The following is a 15939-nucleotide window of genomic DNA, read 5'->3' as shown; positions in this document are numbered from 1 at the left end:
TGAAATACTAAGTGTTATCAACTTATTTATTTGTTATATGATTATATGGTCCCTGAAGCACAGGTTTTATCAGTTGACAATTATCAACAATAAAAAAAAAAAAACATTATAGGCACAAATACAAATTTACTTTTAGAAATGGTGTTTTTGAAAAAAAATTTATTTTAAAATACATTTTACTGTGCAATTCCTTTCTAATTAATTTGAGTTAGACCGAACTTTTATTTTGGTGGGTTGTAGACATTTGAGTTTCTGTGTGTTTTAATAAACTATTATTATTATTATTAGGCCTGAAGTATACTCTGTGCAATAGTAATATATTTCTGTTATAATTTCTTCAAGTTATACAGAACTTTTATTTTGACAGGTTGTCGTAAAGACATAACAGTTTCTGTGTGTAGTAGGCTATATTGGTGCGTTCAAGTCCTCCTGGGAATTTCGTACGTACGAGGTGGGAAGTCGTGTTGACGACGTGAGGTGCGTTCAAGTCAGTTTCGTCGGAGCAAGATGGTGGTGTACCTTCTTTTAATGAATAACACGAAAATATAGCAAGTTTTGTTAACTCTGCTTATAGAAAATGAAGAACAAAGAATGCGCATCGGGTGTGTTTTTCTTTTTATGTTTTTAATTAACTTATGAGGCCAATGTAAATGAACTGTATCATTATATAATTAGTTAATTGTTATATTACAAGTAGGCTATATCATATTTTGTGCAGAGAGCTTACTTTGTTATAAATGAAAAAGCCTTACAATGTCACTGCTAAACCTGTAAGTGATAGGCTATATTTTACTATCACTTTGCTCAACTACAGACGTTGCATTCATTGATTCCGCCATGCTTCTCACTGACACGCCCCCAACTCGTACAGATCGGGGCTTAAAGAAAATCCCGAGCTCCCCACTGGTATTTACGACATTGTGGTGGCGTTCATGTGCATTCAACTCGTAAATACGATCTATACGAGATGACTTGAACGCACCATATGAAACGAATGAATGACGATAGTTTTATCAAATGAAATGGTGAAATTCTCATCAAGTGACTCTCATAGCAGCTCTGCGATGAAATGCACATGTGTAGCCTACATCATGTCTCAATACAGTGAAACGCTGAAAACACCACGAGCGTGAGTCACGCGTGCTTCTGTGTGTGTGTGTGTGTGTGTGTGTGTATGTGTAGTGGAGCAAACTGAGCGCTCATTCCCAGAGACGCGTAGAACAATTGCAGTCTCTTTTAGCTTTAATATTCATAGACACTAGTCCATATCGAGATTTGATTCATTGTACAGCAGCTACTTTTGATTTATTCATTCAAAAATAGCCTAATTCCGTGACGTTCTGCTTTATATAGCAAGTTCCATTTGTGACTGGATTCCGCGATTCGATCCGTCGCTTCGCAAACACTGACGGGGTGAATTTATGAATGAAAGTGAAAGTTCTGACACAAAACGAAGTTGATACGTATCCTCACGCTTTTTTTAAGTGGGTATACGCAAATCCTTGGCCTTTTCTAGTGGGTATACGGCGTATACCTGCGTATCACGTAGACTACACCACTGATCACAGTTGTTTAAGCCAATGAGCATTAAGCTGTGTCGTCAGCAAGTCGTTTCCCATCATGCTTTTGATCAGCGCAGTCGGTGGAGAGCAACTGCGCTCGACTGCAGAATCCGACGTAGGTGCGCCTTGCGCTCGCGAGAGATTTTTGACATACGTCAGCATGACATCAGAGCAAGGCGGACCGCACTCGGACACATTTGTAACCGGCATGTATCTCGCGCTGATCACCGGTGATCGGTTCTGCGCAGATTTTGCTCATCTCAAACAAGCCTTATATCTATGGATCCAACATGGCATCAGACTCGACGTTACCTTCTACCCTCATGTTTATCTTGCACAAACGGTAATATTCGATAAACGCCATCGTGTACAAATACATTTTTGACCCATCGTCTTTTTCCTCGTCAAATTTCTTTCGCTCTACATACGTCATCTGGTATAATTGAAGCGATAAGGTGTGTTCGACATCGGCTGCGGCTGGATGTAACCGATCGGCGAGAGTAGCCGCGTGCAGGCGGGGAGGAGCTGCAAACGGAGACGTGAAGTCGGACACTTTCTGGTTCCCGTATTGACCGCTCACGTGGTGTTCGCGTACTTTACCACAGCTGAAGTGAAATAAATGTAATATTGGCCAAATAATACACAGATGTTTCAGAGACATTTTCATTCAATAGGCCTACTTTATGTACTGCTTCATACAGCGTCTGTTTGAACAAGAATAAAGTTCAACATAATTGCTACTATTAATGAAGTGGAGTCTATACGTTTTTTAATCAGTTTTAATTTGATAAACATGACACAATATAACATATGACATGAAAAGAGTGTTTACTGTTATAAAAAACTGATTTGTGAGCTTTAGAGTAACTAAAGGTGTTCGAATAAACACGAAACACACGTGATCGTTGTCATGCGGTGAATCCGGCCAATCGTGGGACAGCTGTGTCGTCATCAGCCCTCCTGCAGCCCAGTGCAGCCGCTCTTGAGAAGCTGCGCTGGCTGAGTTCTCCGGCTACTTTCGAAATGCTCTCGCGGTACTTTGATGGCATATGTCACAGTCACGTGGCGTTGGCGCTATATCAAGTCGGACAAAATTTCTAACCGGCATGCACTGCTTCAAGTCAGCCGCCGATCGGTCTGCGCAGAACTGTTTGAAGTCGAACAAGCCTATTGACTATGAGCTACGTACAGGCGCATCTGATAGACATTCATAGTGCCCAATAAACGGCTCTGGGCATTCGTAAACCACGCCTCAAATACGAGAAAATGAACGTGGTTCCCAGACCAAGTCTCAAATGAGACTTGGTCTGACGTTAGCCAGGCTAAAGGCTGATTTATACTTCTGCGTCGGACCTACGCCGGAACCTCTACGCTGTAGGCAACGCGTTGGTTTTCATTTATACTTCTGCGTCGTTGTCCGCGTTCACGCACACCTAGGGAGCATGTGAAACCCCGAGGGAGGGGTTCTGGCAGACCAATCACAGCGCTTGCGTCCGCGTACAATTGACGCGTTGTTACACTTTTGGAGAGGTGCACGTCAGGGTACGGCGAAGGGTACGCGCGCTACACACAGCCTACGATGTAGCTACGGCGGCAGTTCGACGCAGAAGTGTAAATAGGCCTTAAGGCTCAGTTGTATAGTTCTGTCAATATTTATAAATAAATTAAACCATAAATACCATTTGGCGCTCTTTAATGTGTTGTAATAAATCGCTGTCTTAGCTAATTCTCTGCTACCTCTGGCAGAAAATTAACTAATTCTAGCTAATTCAACCAGAAGCACGTGCAGACTGTGCACTGATCAACTCTTGTTATATTACTAGTTATAGTATGAAATTAATATCAATGAACTGGAAGGTATGTTGAAAGATACAGTACAACTTACCGAAATGCTTCATGTTTTATGTAATGTCACGTCAATATCATGTCACATACATTTACCTTTAAAAAAGCCATTCAATGACAATAAATTAATTACTTAGAAAATTCTTGTTCCAGAATTTATTTTGTTTTGTTATGCTGGTTGAAAGTCTCTTCACATCCTGATACTGTAGCAATCACTAAGTTAAATGGTCTAAAACTCCAAATATATATATTAACTGACCATAGAACCCGTCCCGTTTGAAGTTCCAGTAGTGTCAGTTACTTTTGAAACGTTCTATGGACAGATAAAAAAAATAAAAAATAAAAAGTACACCATGGTCCATGTGTAAAATGAAATACTCTGCTGTATCTTTAATGCTGTGGGCCCAATTTTCTGCCAGAGGTCCTGGACATCTTGTTCAGATACATGGCATCATGGATTCGATCAAATACCAACAGATAAGAAATCAAAACCTGACAGCCTGTGCTAGAAATCTTATAACGGGCCATGTTTGGATTTTCCATCAGGACAGTGATTCAAAAACAATCATCACAAAAATGGGTCACTGAGCACAAAACCAAGCATCTGCAATGGCCATCCCAGTCCCCAGACCTGAACCCTATAGAAAATGAGTGGGCTGAACTGAAGAGAAGAAGCACCAACATGGATCTGGGAATCTGAAGGATCTGGAGAGGTTCTGTATGAAGGAATAGTCTCTGATCTCTTGTCAGGTGTTCTCCAAACTCATCAGGCATTATAGGAGAAGACTCAGAGCTGTTATCTTGGTTAAAGGAGGTTGCAAAAAGTATTTAATAAAAGGGGGCAAATAATTGTTCCCAATGTGTTTTGGAGAAAAATTTTTTTTATATATAATGTGATTTTCCCCCTTCTTTCAATTATTTTGCTTCAATAAAAAGTTAAATTTTTGCATTTTTTAAATAAAATAAAATATCAAAAGGTTAAACAACGGAAGTGAATCGATCAAAACTAACTTTAGCTGGACAATAACTTTATTCTAGAGCTGCTGTAAAGCCAAAACAATCTCTGTTACTTTAACTTCCTACTATCACTGTAAAGCTGCTTTGAAACAATCTATATTGTTAAAAGTGCTATATAAATGAAGGTGACTTGACTTGGAGCATCTCCATGCTCCATGTTTTTGCATGGAGATGACAAAGTGTGGCTTTTTAAGTGGTGCATTTTATTACATTTTGCTAATTGCTAAATAATTTGTTTAAGACAATTAAAAGCTTAATGTTGAGCCATTTTGGGTTTGGCCCATTTTGTTTATTTATTTTTTGGCCAGGAGTTTACACTGTAATGTTCTAACGCTCATACACTAGCTACTTGTTTCAATAACCCACAAAGTGTCATTCCTTGTTGTATAACGTCATGATCATTTGATCTACAGATTCATTATTACTCATCACAAACACACGTTTACTTCAAGTTAATGACTTTTATTGATGCAACATTGAGGCCAGATTATCAGTGCAGCTACAAGAAGAAAATAAATCATAGAACACAACCACAAATTGTCAGTTGTTTAGTGTTGACTACATAACAAAAGAAAGCAAATGACTAGAATAATTGAATATTTGCAATCTTTCTTATATGTGAAACTACATCACATATTCCAGAATATATCACCCACAAAAAAACAATGTCAGCCATAAATCATCCCTTTAAAAGCAAGATTCCGAGATTAAATGCACCCTTTGGTTTACCATTTTCACTGGAGATTACATAACTAAAATACAATTTATTTTTTTAACTCTGCAAATCAATCCACGTGAAAAGCATGCTGAAAGCTTTCTGGTCCTCCGGTTATTTGAGTGCATGTTTACTTTTCTTTGACAATGATGTTAGAGCATCCATGAACCTGAGTGAGTTGAGGACAATCCAGGGAGGCCAGAAGTTTGTGAGGACCGTGACACTTGGGGATAAATTTCTCCGTCAGGTTCACTGTGGCATGGCTTGCAATGTCACTGATAAACAGACAAAAAAAGTAAGAATTGATTTATATACCAAGAAAAATGAATAGTAGCATGTTAAATGTCCCATTCTTTTTTATAGTTTAACACGATTCATTTCCTACCCATAGTTAATGGATCTGCAGTGCTTCAGTCCCAGTCCCTCGATACGGAATATGGCGTTCTTCAGCACGCAGGGCAGTGGGTTCTGGAAAGTGATTTGGATCGGCACTTCTTTGCCCACCACACAATCACATCCAGGCTGAAAACCACAATCCAAATTAACACCACACTACAGATTACAGGACAGTCATGCAAAAGACCACCCAGCTAATAATCATCAGTAGTTCTTGATTTTACGTCTAGCCATAAGACAGGCTTATAAAATGTATAGTTTCATCAACAAACACACATTATGTCCAGCAGGTGAAGTATAGATTTCAAGTTATTCAAACTCACAGAAATAACCAGATCTGGTGTGCACATCCTGAAGTTGAAGCGTTTGGCCACAATCTGCGTAGTTTGAGTGACCCGTCCAGCGACAGTGAGCATCATGGCTGAATGATCCACAAGGTGAGTCTTGTAATCCTCATATCGCAGGGCCCACTCCAGAACCTTGGCTAAAGAGGAACAAGAGATAAACAATGATAAATTCTAATGCTTCTGTTGAAAGTGACAGTAAAATCCTCAACTCCATCATATCAGAACATTTCATATTAGATTTGATTTGATTTTAGTCTCTGAAAGGATTTTTACATTCTCAACTTTAGCTAAGCTCTTTCATTTCTTACATTCACTGGCCTTGAGCTCAAAGCAGGTCTGGTCCTTCTTCACCAAGGATTTTTGGACTCCGGTGTAGTATGTGGCCGACAGATGGCTGTGGAGGGTGACGCTACGAGGTGAGCTGCATTTGTTCTTCAGAGCGATGCAGATCACGGCATCCTTGCCCACACATGGTCCATCACCCTTCATGCTGATATCACAGACAACATCCTCAGCGCAGGGCAGTGGGTATGTGCATCTCCTGGAGCCGTGACGAAGGGCTGTCTCCACAGCACAACGCTCCTCCTCTGAACCTGAAGGATGTGGGGAGGGAAGCTATTACAACTATTCTGAGTGAAAGAGTCTTTAAGTGACGTGTGTGACTTTTCACCTTCTGGGTGTTTGTAGTGGTGTGTGATATCCACACGTTTGTCTGAGCCGACAGCCTTGGTGCTGATGCAGTGACCCACTGCGTTCTTGTCAACGTGGACCACAGCGAAGGTTCCACATGCTGTTCTCTGCCAGAAGACTACGTCACTGTTCACCTACAGCAAGAAAATGTAGTAAAACAGGAAAATAACACAATCAATGATGCAAGCTTCATCAAATATGAGGCAAATTCAAATTTTGCTGTAAAGCAGTCATTATCCAGCTCAAGTTTTGTTCTCATCTGATAGAGTCAGTGCAGTCAAATCAATAATATTACTGCAAAACACTAACACTATAATATATTACCATAAGATAATGTGCATGTTACAAAGAGATTCACGTGTTCTGGAATAATTGCATCAAAACCCTGTGCTTAATGATCCAATTACAAGGCATGTTCGTACCTCAGCAAAAACGAAGGGAGTGTCATATTTAAGGAAGACCTGTCCACTGCGGACCGCAGCAACAGGTGTTGGGCCGCAGCGGAAGATGCCCTGGCTGGTCTCCTGAGGAGTGGAATCAACCACCTGCCAACCTCCAAAACCACATGGGAGGTCGGGACGAGCCATCCAGGCCTCATTCCACACGTGGTAGTTCCTACATGAAGAGAAGGAGAAGGATTCACATCACACCAGAGGAGACAGAAATATAATGCAATGCAAGAGGACACAAGAAAAGATTGCAATGCAAATTCATCACTTTGTGCTTTGTCCAGAACATTGCATAGTTTTGGTGATCACAATTAGATATATAAATATTCAATTTATATTCAGTGCATTTACATTTTCTCACCAATAGGCGGTGCTCATCAAAGCTGCTATTGCCAAACTGCATATTCAGCTTTGCAGTATACAAAGCCATTGTAAAGATAATAGTCTCAATTCCTACTTGGTATCTTTATAATCAACTACTTTTGAAAATATGTAGTGAAAATGTCAAATCAATGGAATCAAAAATCAATTTAGATAATACTGCTTAATGATACTATAGTTGACACTGTTGCTGATGTTGCATAATGAAAGAGGTTCGTACAGAATCTTACCAGATTGAATCACGGTTCAGGTTATCGATCAGACCGCAGTTCTCATCAAGATAAATATCTACTGTCATAGACACATCAGTGTCATGAGCAGAACAGAAGTTTGTGACCGGACGAGTGGGAATGCCCAAACATCTCAACACTACGAGAAAGAGAAGAAGAAGTGAATTACATCTACTATCCCTTTCTCAACCCTTATTTTCTCCTTGTCCATTCCGCCTGAACTCTTACCTGTGTTGGTGACTCCAGCGAAGGCCAAGCTCTGTCCATATTTGACAGGTACTCCTCCACATTTGTGGTATTGTTTCAGGATGGCACTGCTTCCGCACCAGGATGTAGGAGAAGTTCCGTCTCCATAGCAGTTTGACCAGTTACCCACCAACACACCACAGTCATCGTTGGCATTAATCTGTGAAAGTGTGAAGAGTGCTACATTATTATCTGTTCTCTTGCTCAACATCATCAAGTCATGATTGCATCATTCAGAGGAAGCATAGAGCCCAGCCCATCAGGAAGTTCATTAGGCTTCATGAGGAAAAAGAAGACTTACCAGAGCAGACACCACTCTGGCCACGTTAACAGGGTCTCCCCATCCTGAGCAAGGTCCACCACTCTTCTCCAACACAAACAAACACGCAGCCAGGATTCCTTCATCAAACTAAGAATCAGAGGAATTAAAAGTTAAGATGCTTGCCATGCAGTGTGCAATTTCTGTGGTTTATGCTATGCTTGTATTCCAGCGCTTCAGATCAAACATATTCCACTGCAAACATTTTGACATATATTAATGAAAAGTTTGTCTCTTACTTGGCCAAAGTTCCAGTTTCTGGATGTGATCTGACATTTAGTTCCATAGAAGATTCTGCCCGTGTCATTCAGCACATACTCAACTCTCTCCGCCTCTTCATTCAGGTACACAGAGTCATCTAGTAAAGAAAGAGAGTGCTGACATTTAAACTGAGAAGCTTCATATACCGTAGTTTCGATAATGGTTTCATTTGTTTTTTCTTGATTCAGTTTTACAACCATTTACCGATTATAATAATCAATGTTCCTTCTAATGCTTGATTAACATCCAGTGCCATTCTTTACAAAGACATTTGTAGAAATATACAATTACAGCCTGTAGTGAAAACATTATATAATATATTTATATATCTTGCAAATTAATAAGTGTGGCATGTTTTTGTTGGCAAGATTTCTCACAAAGACAATTAAAAATGAATTAACATTAAGACTTCTGCATGGAATTTCTGAAGTGCACAGTTTACATTGCATTCAAAAGTCTGAAATGCAATTCTCTTCCTCTTCATACTGTACATACCTTTACACCAGGGGTTGAACAGCATGTAAATGTCATTGCAAGGGTTGCATGATGACGTGGCTCTGCCTCTTGGGCCGCAAGTCACAACGGTGAGGCTGTATCGTCCAATACAAGCAGTCGGAAGGGAGTACACACACAGTTTGACTCGGTTTTGCACCCTTTCGACAATCTTGGCCTCCCAGCGAGATTTTTTGAATTCTTCCACTAATGGAACAATCACCAGAGTGCCATTGGATATTGATGGAGCATTACCTGTAAAATACAAACAGCAAGAAATAACCAGGGTTATTATCATTAACTAAAAGTAAAAAAAAAATAAAAAAAAATCAAGCTGATCATAAAGACTTAACTGACCAAGTTTCAGCTCCAGGTGAAGTTTGTCACATTTCAGATTGAACGGCCGGGACAGCTCAACCCACATCTGGAAACACTGTCCTCTACGGACAATGAGGTTATCACTACGATAACAATTGGTGTGATGCTCCAGACGATTCTGGCACTTCCAGGATTTAATCAGGTCAACACAACGCACCTGCAGAACCAAATCTGAGGAAAACCAAGCAGAAGAGATCAATCAGGAGCTGTACTGGCGTGTTGGTCAAAAATGAATGAATTTTTTTTAATTAACTTTTTGTATTCTTTTATTTAATATTTTGTATTTTTATGAGATTTTATGATACTAAATTGTATTTATGCAGTATTTATAATCCATTCATTCACTTTTTGAGCATGTACCTGACAATAAAATTTCCAATTTAAACGCTCATAAATCTTTAATGCTTTAGAGCACAGACTTCAGTTTGGTTCAGTTCAGTTAAAGACGAAATAAAAAAAATGATTTGTCATGAAAAATGCACAAAAATACCATTTTCAGTTTCTATATGAAATATATATTTTCCAAAACACGTTTTACTCTAAAACTGTGGGAAAATCAAAGCCATAAATCTAAACAAGCTGTTTTCCAAATTTGAAGTTGATATCTCAAAAAATTTGCTTTCAGTAAGATTTTGTTAGGGTGCAGTACCAAACGTTTCCACAAGAAAAAATGACCGAACAGCACCAAAGAGTTAATAAACACATTTCACAAAAAAAGAACAGATCTACAAGTCTTACCTTCACAGGTACGCACACATTCATCAGCACACTCATTGTGGAAGACTTGCTTGCAGTCGTAGTCACAGCGAGGTCTGATGTAGTCGCAAGGGATCGCACAAGGGTTAGCGCACGGGTTGGCGCACGGGTTGACACAAGGATTCACAAAAGGAACCACGCAAGGTTTGATCACAGGTTTCACACAAGGAGGAACCAAAGGCTTCACCCAAGGGTCCACACAAGGGTTCTGGTACACCGGCGCGCAGTGTGATCCGAGTGTTGCGGCTGGGAAACGGCCGATGTTGCAGAAGTTGTTGGTCTGGCCCCACCTAAAGAAAGACATGCTGTGAAGAAGTGCAGAAAAAGAAGAAGGAGAGTGATGTTTTCACTTAAATAGTTAAACATTCATGTACTGTTGGCCTATAACATCTTTCAAGGACTCCATCTCTAAATTTCAACAGAAAACCCTAGTGAAAAAAGTATACTTTATTGAATTTTAAATATATTCCCTTTTTCAATAGTACTTTGCAAATATATAGGCTACCAACAATTTTTAACGAAGTATACTTGAAGTTGTTCCAATTTAGCACACAAAAGTACACTAAATACACCTAAAGTTATGCTTTACTACAATTTAATTACAACTAAAATATACTTCAAAATAGCACACTTCAAGTTAACTAATCAATTACACACTTGAAGTGCTAAATTAGTCTGGCTGCAAGTATACTAATGCAAACATATTTATTTTTCACCATAGCTATATAAAGAGACACTGAATTGGATATTTGGATATTGGACATGTTTTAGTTGATTACTTACATGTTTCCGGTTCGTTCTCTGGAGTGATGTTGAATCTGAAGAGAGTAACAGTTCTTATTGAACTCAAATTACTGAAGTAAAGTAAGTCTGTCTGGAACCACGGCTTCTTGCGCTGTGACACTCTCTCCGCTGTGGTCTGGTATATATATCCACATCTCCATTCCCAGCCCATTCACATGAGTAACAGAAGTGCCTACAGTGTTTCCTTGTCTCATGGGAGGGAGGGAAGGATTGGAGATGAATCACACAGGTTAATTTGAAAAACGAATGTGCAAATTTACGGTTTAGTATAATTGCTCTGATAGTAGGCTATAATTGGTATAAGCATAATTAAATGTTAATGGAGCAATTCCAGCATACAGGAGCACATAAGCACATTTTTGCATGGATTAGCCTATACATTTATGATGGAGTTTTGACACACCTCATTCTCTGTTTTACACTGTATAAAGTATTAGAATTATAAACAAATTAAACACTTGATATTCGCGGCCCTCTGTCTAGATTTCAACAAGCTGGCTTCTCTCAACCAACTAAAAATAATCAAAAAAGTATGTTTGTCTTGTCTTCCAGTAAAAATACCTATATCCTTAAACAAAAATTGCGTTTTCTTCTTTTCTTTTAAGCATAAATCTAACAAAAGTAAGTGAGGTTAATGTGCAAAGAATTATTACATTAAGGATGCTTAGACATTTTTCCTAAAATATTAAATGAAAAATGTAATTAAGAAAATTACATTTTTCCATAATCCTCCAAAAATTCATGTCAGCATAATTTCTTTTTAGAATTCTATGTTTTTACTTATAAGACCTTTTTGAATGTTCATATTAATTGACAATTTGAGAGAAATCGTGTGCTAATTTTATATTTCACAGGGAGTACATAAGAACTTTTCAAGACTGTTATGAGACCGCTGTTAAATACATTAGTAAATGTTTACTACTCTACGGTGTGACTTGCTTAACTTCATCCAAAACTATATTATTTTATAATAATTTTGATGTTGGGAAAAATTCAGTTCAACCAAAAGTGTCTCAGTGAAGCGATTTACACACCCAGATCCTTCCTGCAAGTCTTTAGACACAAACAGACACACCACAGATTTAAACGGTTTCCTTCTGTGTTTCATAACTGTCATCAAAAAATTAAATAAATCACAAAAAATAAAGGATTAGGATAAGGATTTAACTGTAATTTGCATCATAATCCTCAAAGAAAATAATCTGAGCAAAACACCCAGTGTTAATGCTGGGTTTGGCGATCATGCCATCAGTCAAACGATTCGCCCAATCTCTATTTCCTTATTGCATAAACTGCCTAATTTATGATCAGGGGTTGAACACATGAATTTGAGTAAATTATCAATTAATTGAGGGGAAAGTGCTGTGTATGAATTATAAATCTAACTTTCACTGATTTTTCAGTTTGGCTTCAATTAATTCAGAGTTATTAAGCACAATCATCCTGCATGTTTTAATCTCCATTTGCTTCTGAATGCGCATCTGATTTTCCCAGTAAACACTAATTATCAGAGATCACTTTCCCGTGTAACTTGACCCTGCATGGTCTTTGTGTAAAAGCCCTACTTTTGCATATTCAGAGGGCAAAACTATACAACACTGATATTTGGAATGACATGAGTATGATGACAGTATTTTCATCTTTGGGGGAACTATCAAGCAATACTGTAAAGCAGACTTACTGGACATGCAAGATCATTTGTGTCTCCTCCTTCTAGTTTAGGCATGAAAAGAAATGATGTTGTTACAGTTTGGACAGCAAGGAGGATTACAGATTTAATGCCACTGAATCCCTTAAATGATTCAGTCTGGATGCTAATGGCACTAATTAGGTCAGAACAGGATCTCATAATTCTGACTGAACTCCACATCTCAGCTTCTCAAACAGCGACACCAAATTCCCTGTTTTAAAATATTTGTAAAGAAAATTATCATTTATACGCACGCGTGTGTGTGTGTGTGTTCAAAACCATTAGAAGTCAGTAAGTATACTTTAGAAAGAAATGAATAAATTAGCAAGGACACAATAAATTGATCAAAAATCTATCTATCTATCTATCTATCTATCTATCTATCTATCTATCTATCTATCTATCTATCTATCTATCTATCTATCTATCTATCTAAGTGTGAGTGTGTGTGTGTGTGTGTGTGTGTGTGTGTGTGTGTGTGTGTGTGTGTGTGTGTGTGTGTGTGTGTGTGTGTGTGTGTGATAATTCTTTGCACATTAACCTCACTTATTTTGTTAGATTTACGTTTAAAAGAAGATTTACTTGAAGAAGACAAACATACTTTTTTATTATTTTTGGTCGGTTGAGAGAAGCCAGCTTGTTGAAATGTAGACAGAGAGCCGCGAATTTGAAACGTGTTCATTTGTTTACATATACATACTATATATACACACACACACATATATATATATATATATACACACACACACACACACACACACACACACACACACACACACACACACACATTACAGTTTTTCTCAGTCGCTTTGGTGCATTTCTCACATCACTATTTACATTTGCACATCATAGTAGCAGTTTCTCATTCCTTCCAACAAATTGCAAATGCTTTTGGACATGCATCAATTGCTTTCATACAACTCTCTGCTGTTTTATAACTGTAATGATTCATGTCTGTGTTCCTCTGTCTTGTCCCGTGTTTAGCAGTTCCCCATTATGTTGATTAGTCTCCCCAGGTGTTTCTGATTAACCACGCCCCCTTGTTATCTTGTTTAGATTGTTTGCCCATGTAGTTAAGCCCTGTGTCTAGTCTCAGTCTTTGTGAGTTCTTGTTATTGTATGTTGGCTGTTTGTGTCCTGTGTCCTGTGTCTGTCTAGTTTTGGATTTATTTAATAAAGTTTGCTGCATGTAGATCCTGCTTCCTCCTATCATTCAACCCCAACGTTATAATAACATTATCATTTGCTTATGTCATGTCAGTCAAAATTAACTATACTTGTTAATGCTGAATAGTCATTCCACATAAAACTAATAGTCCTCATTTCATTGCTTGAGTCATTACATACAAAAATGTTGAACTAGTTGTCAAAATCTGTCAAGCAAATTTTTCACATTTAAAAAAATATATATATATATATTTTTTTTTTTATCTCTCCTAAATTGAACAATTTCTCACAGGTGAATCTCAGCTTTCACTGATGAGAAGAGGTGTGTGAAGCATTAGTTGCAAGTTGCAACCAATGTTCAGTTCCAATATGTACTGCAATATTGTTGTGCACAGCTCTACCCAAAGGGAGTTTATGTTTGTTGTAAATAAGGGTGTATTTTTTTCTATTGCACAATGCTGTGAACAAATTAGAATAGCAAAGAGCATATGCAGTAAAAATGTGAAACATACATATTCAGTGTCTTGTACTCAGTTACCTCACTAAATACAGTAATGTGTAACTTTACTGTATTTTTCAGATGGCTGTGCAAATAGTATATAGTGCTGTCTTGAGCATTTTCAGGTAGTGTCACCAAGATCTGACTTTTTTGCATTGGAAAACATTGACAGAGTAAACTGTCATAATGAAAACATGACAAAGCCATTTGACTATCTTGTTCATAAACAATGGTGTCAGGACTTTTCATCTTGATGACACTGACACTTTCATTGACATGAATACTTGCTTTTGAGGAATGAGCTATCCATTTTGAGCAAGTGACACGCTTTTGCAGGTTATCAATTAGGTTTTGCAGTTTGTACTAATTGTTTTGAGAACCGCATTAACTGTTGTGCAAATGTAAATAGTGATGTGAGAAATGCATCAAAGCGACTGAGAAAAACTGTATTGTACATCTATCTTTATGAGGACATTCATTGACACAATGCAATCTCTAGCCGCTTACCCTAACCTTACCCATCACAACTAAGTGCCTAACCCGAACCCTGACCCTAAACCGACCCTTAACCTCATTATAACCTTATCCCTAAAACCAAGTCTTGACCCCAAACAAGGCTCTCAGAAAGTGAGGACCGGCCAAAATGTCCTCACTTTATTCTCATGTCCTCACTCCAGTGGTCGAAAACTCAAACTGGTCCTCACAAAGATAGTTGTACAAGTACACACACACATACACACACATACACGCACGCACGCACGCACGCACGCACGCACGCACGCACGCACGCACGCACGCACACACACACACACACACACACACACACACACACACACACACAGTATTAATTTATTTTAATTACTGACATCAATAGACAGATGGAAGCCAATAATATGTGTAAATTATGGCACTATATTTTTCTGGTTTTCAGGAAAATAATTATGTTTAGTCATAATCATACACTGTTCGCTCGTTGGCCAGAGGAGAACTGGCCCCCGACTGAGCCTGGGTTCTCCATTCTTTCTCCATTCTGTCTCCTGATGGAGTTTTGGTTCCTTGCCACTGTTGCCTTAGCTTTTGGCTTGCTTAGTTGGGGACATTTAATATTCAACAATATTATTGATCTGCCTTACTTAGGGTGGATGATGACGCAATTTTCTTCTAGAAACAAACTTTGTTGTATTATTTTCATGTTATCACTGTGAAGCTGCTTTGATACAATCTGTATTGTAAAAAGAGCTAAAGGTGACTTATGATGGTTTATACTATAGGCTACATCTGTTCCTACAATGCAATGTATTACAGTTTTTTTCCATTGCTAAACGACAGTGGGCACAACTGGAGCTACATGTGCAAAACTCTAACTACAGTCTGCACTACCAACAGTCACCTGAGCTAAACAGTTCACATCACCTGCAAAACTCTCTCAAAGCAACACAACTCTTAACACACGGCTCAAAACAGGCTCAGTGCAGCCAAACACTACACACAACCCTCACTGAGATAACACACACTGTCACTCAGAACACACTGCACAACCCTCACTGAGATAACACACACTGTCATTCAGAACACACTGCACAACCCTCACTGAGATAACACACACTGTCACTCAGAACACACTGCACAACCCTCACTGAGATAACACACACTGTCACTCAGAACACACTGCACAACTCTCACTGAGATAACACA

At 38.6% G+C, this 15939-nt stretch overlaps 1 protein-coding gene across 1 annotated transcript; it reads right to left on the bottom strand.

Annotated features, from left to right (window-relative positions):
* Positions 1-4900: 4900 nt before the first annotated feature.
* Positions 4901-11603, bottom strand: tgm1l3 (transglutaminase 1 like 3). The gene is made up of 14 exons (XM_082145566.1): positions 10868-11603; positions 10067-10389; positions 9308-9499; positions 8954-9205; positions 8437-8555; positions 8180-8287; positions 7861-8038; positions 7633-7771; positions 6995-7187; positions 6553-6706; positions 6191-6475; positions 5859-6019; positions 5525-5661; positions 4901-5414 (listed from the first exon to the last, which is right to left on the bottom strand). The coding sequence occupies exons 2-14, from the start codon at positions 10386-10388 to the stop codon at positions 5270-5272; spliced, it is 2385 nt and encodes a 794-aa protein (XP_082001692.1). The 5' UTR covers position 10389; positions 10868-11603; the 3' UTR covers positions 4901-5269.
* Positions 11604-15939: the final 4336 nt, after the last annotated feature.

Source organism: Leuciscus leuciscus, assembly GCF_965113295.1.
Source record: "Leuciscus leuciscus genome assembly, chromosome: 18".
Taxonomy (NCBI): domain Eukaryota; kingdom Metazoa; phylum Chordata; class Actinopteri; order Cypriniformes; family Leuciscidae; genus Leuciscus; species Leuciscus leuciscus.
This window is presented reverse-complemented; position numbering and strand designations above follow the sequence as displayed.

What these genes read in the sequence shown, in the direction of transcription:
- tgm1l3 (XM_082145566.1), bottom strand. Translation starts at nt 10,388, where the DNA reads ATGTCTTTCTTTAGGTGGGGCCAGACCAACAACTTCTGCAACATCGGC. An exon ending in TCACCTGGAGCTGAAACTTG is followed by an intron (nt 9,206 to 9,307) that starts GTCAGTTAAGTC and finishes TGTATTTTACAG; the next exon opens with GTAATGCTCCATCAATATCC. An exon ending in CACCAGATCTGGTTATTTCT is followed by an intron (nt 5,662 to 5,858) that starts GTGAGTTTGAAT and finishes TGTGGTTTTCAG; the next exon opens with CCTGGATGTGATTGTGTGGT.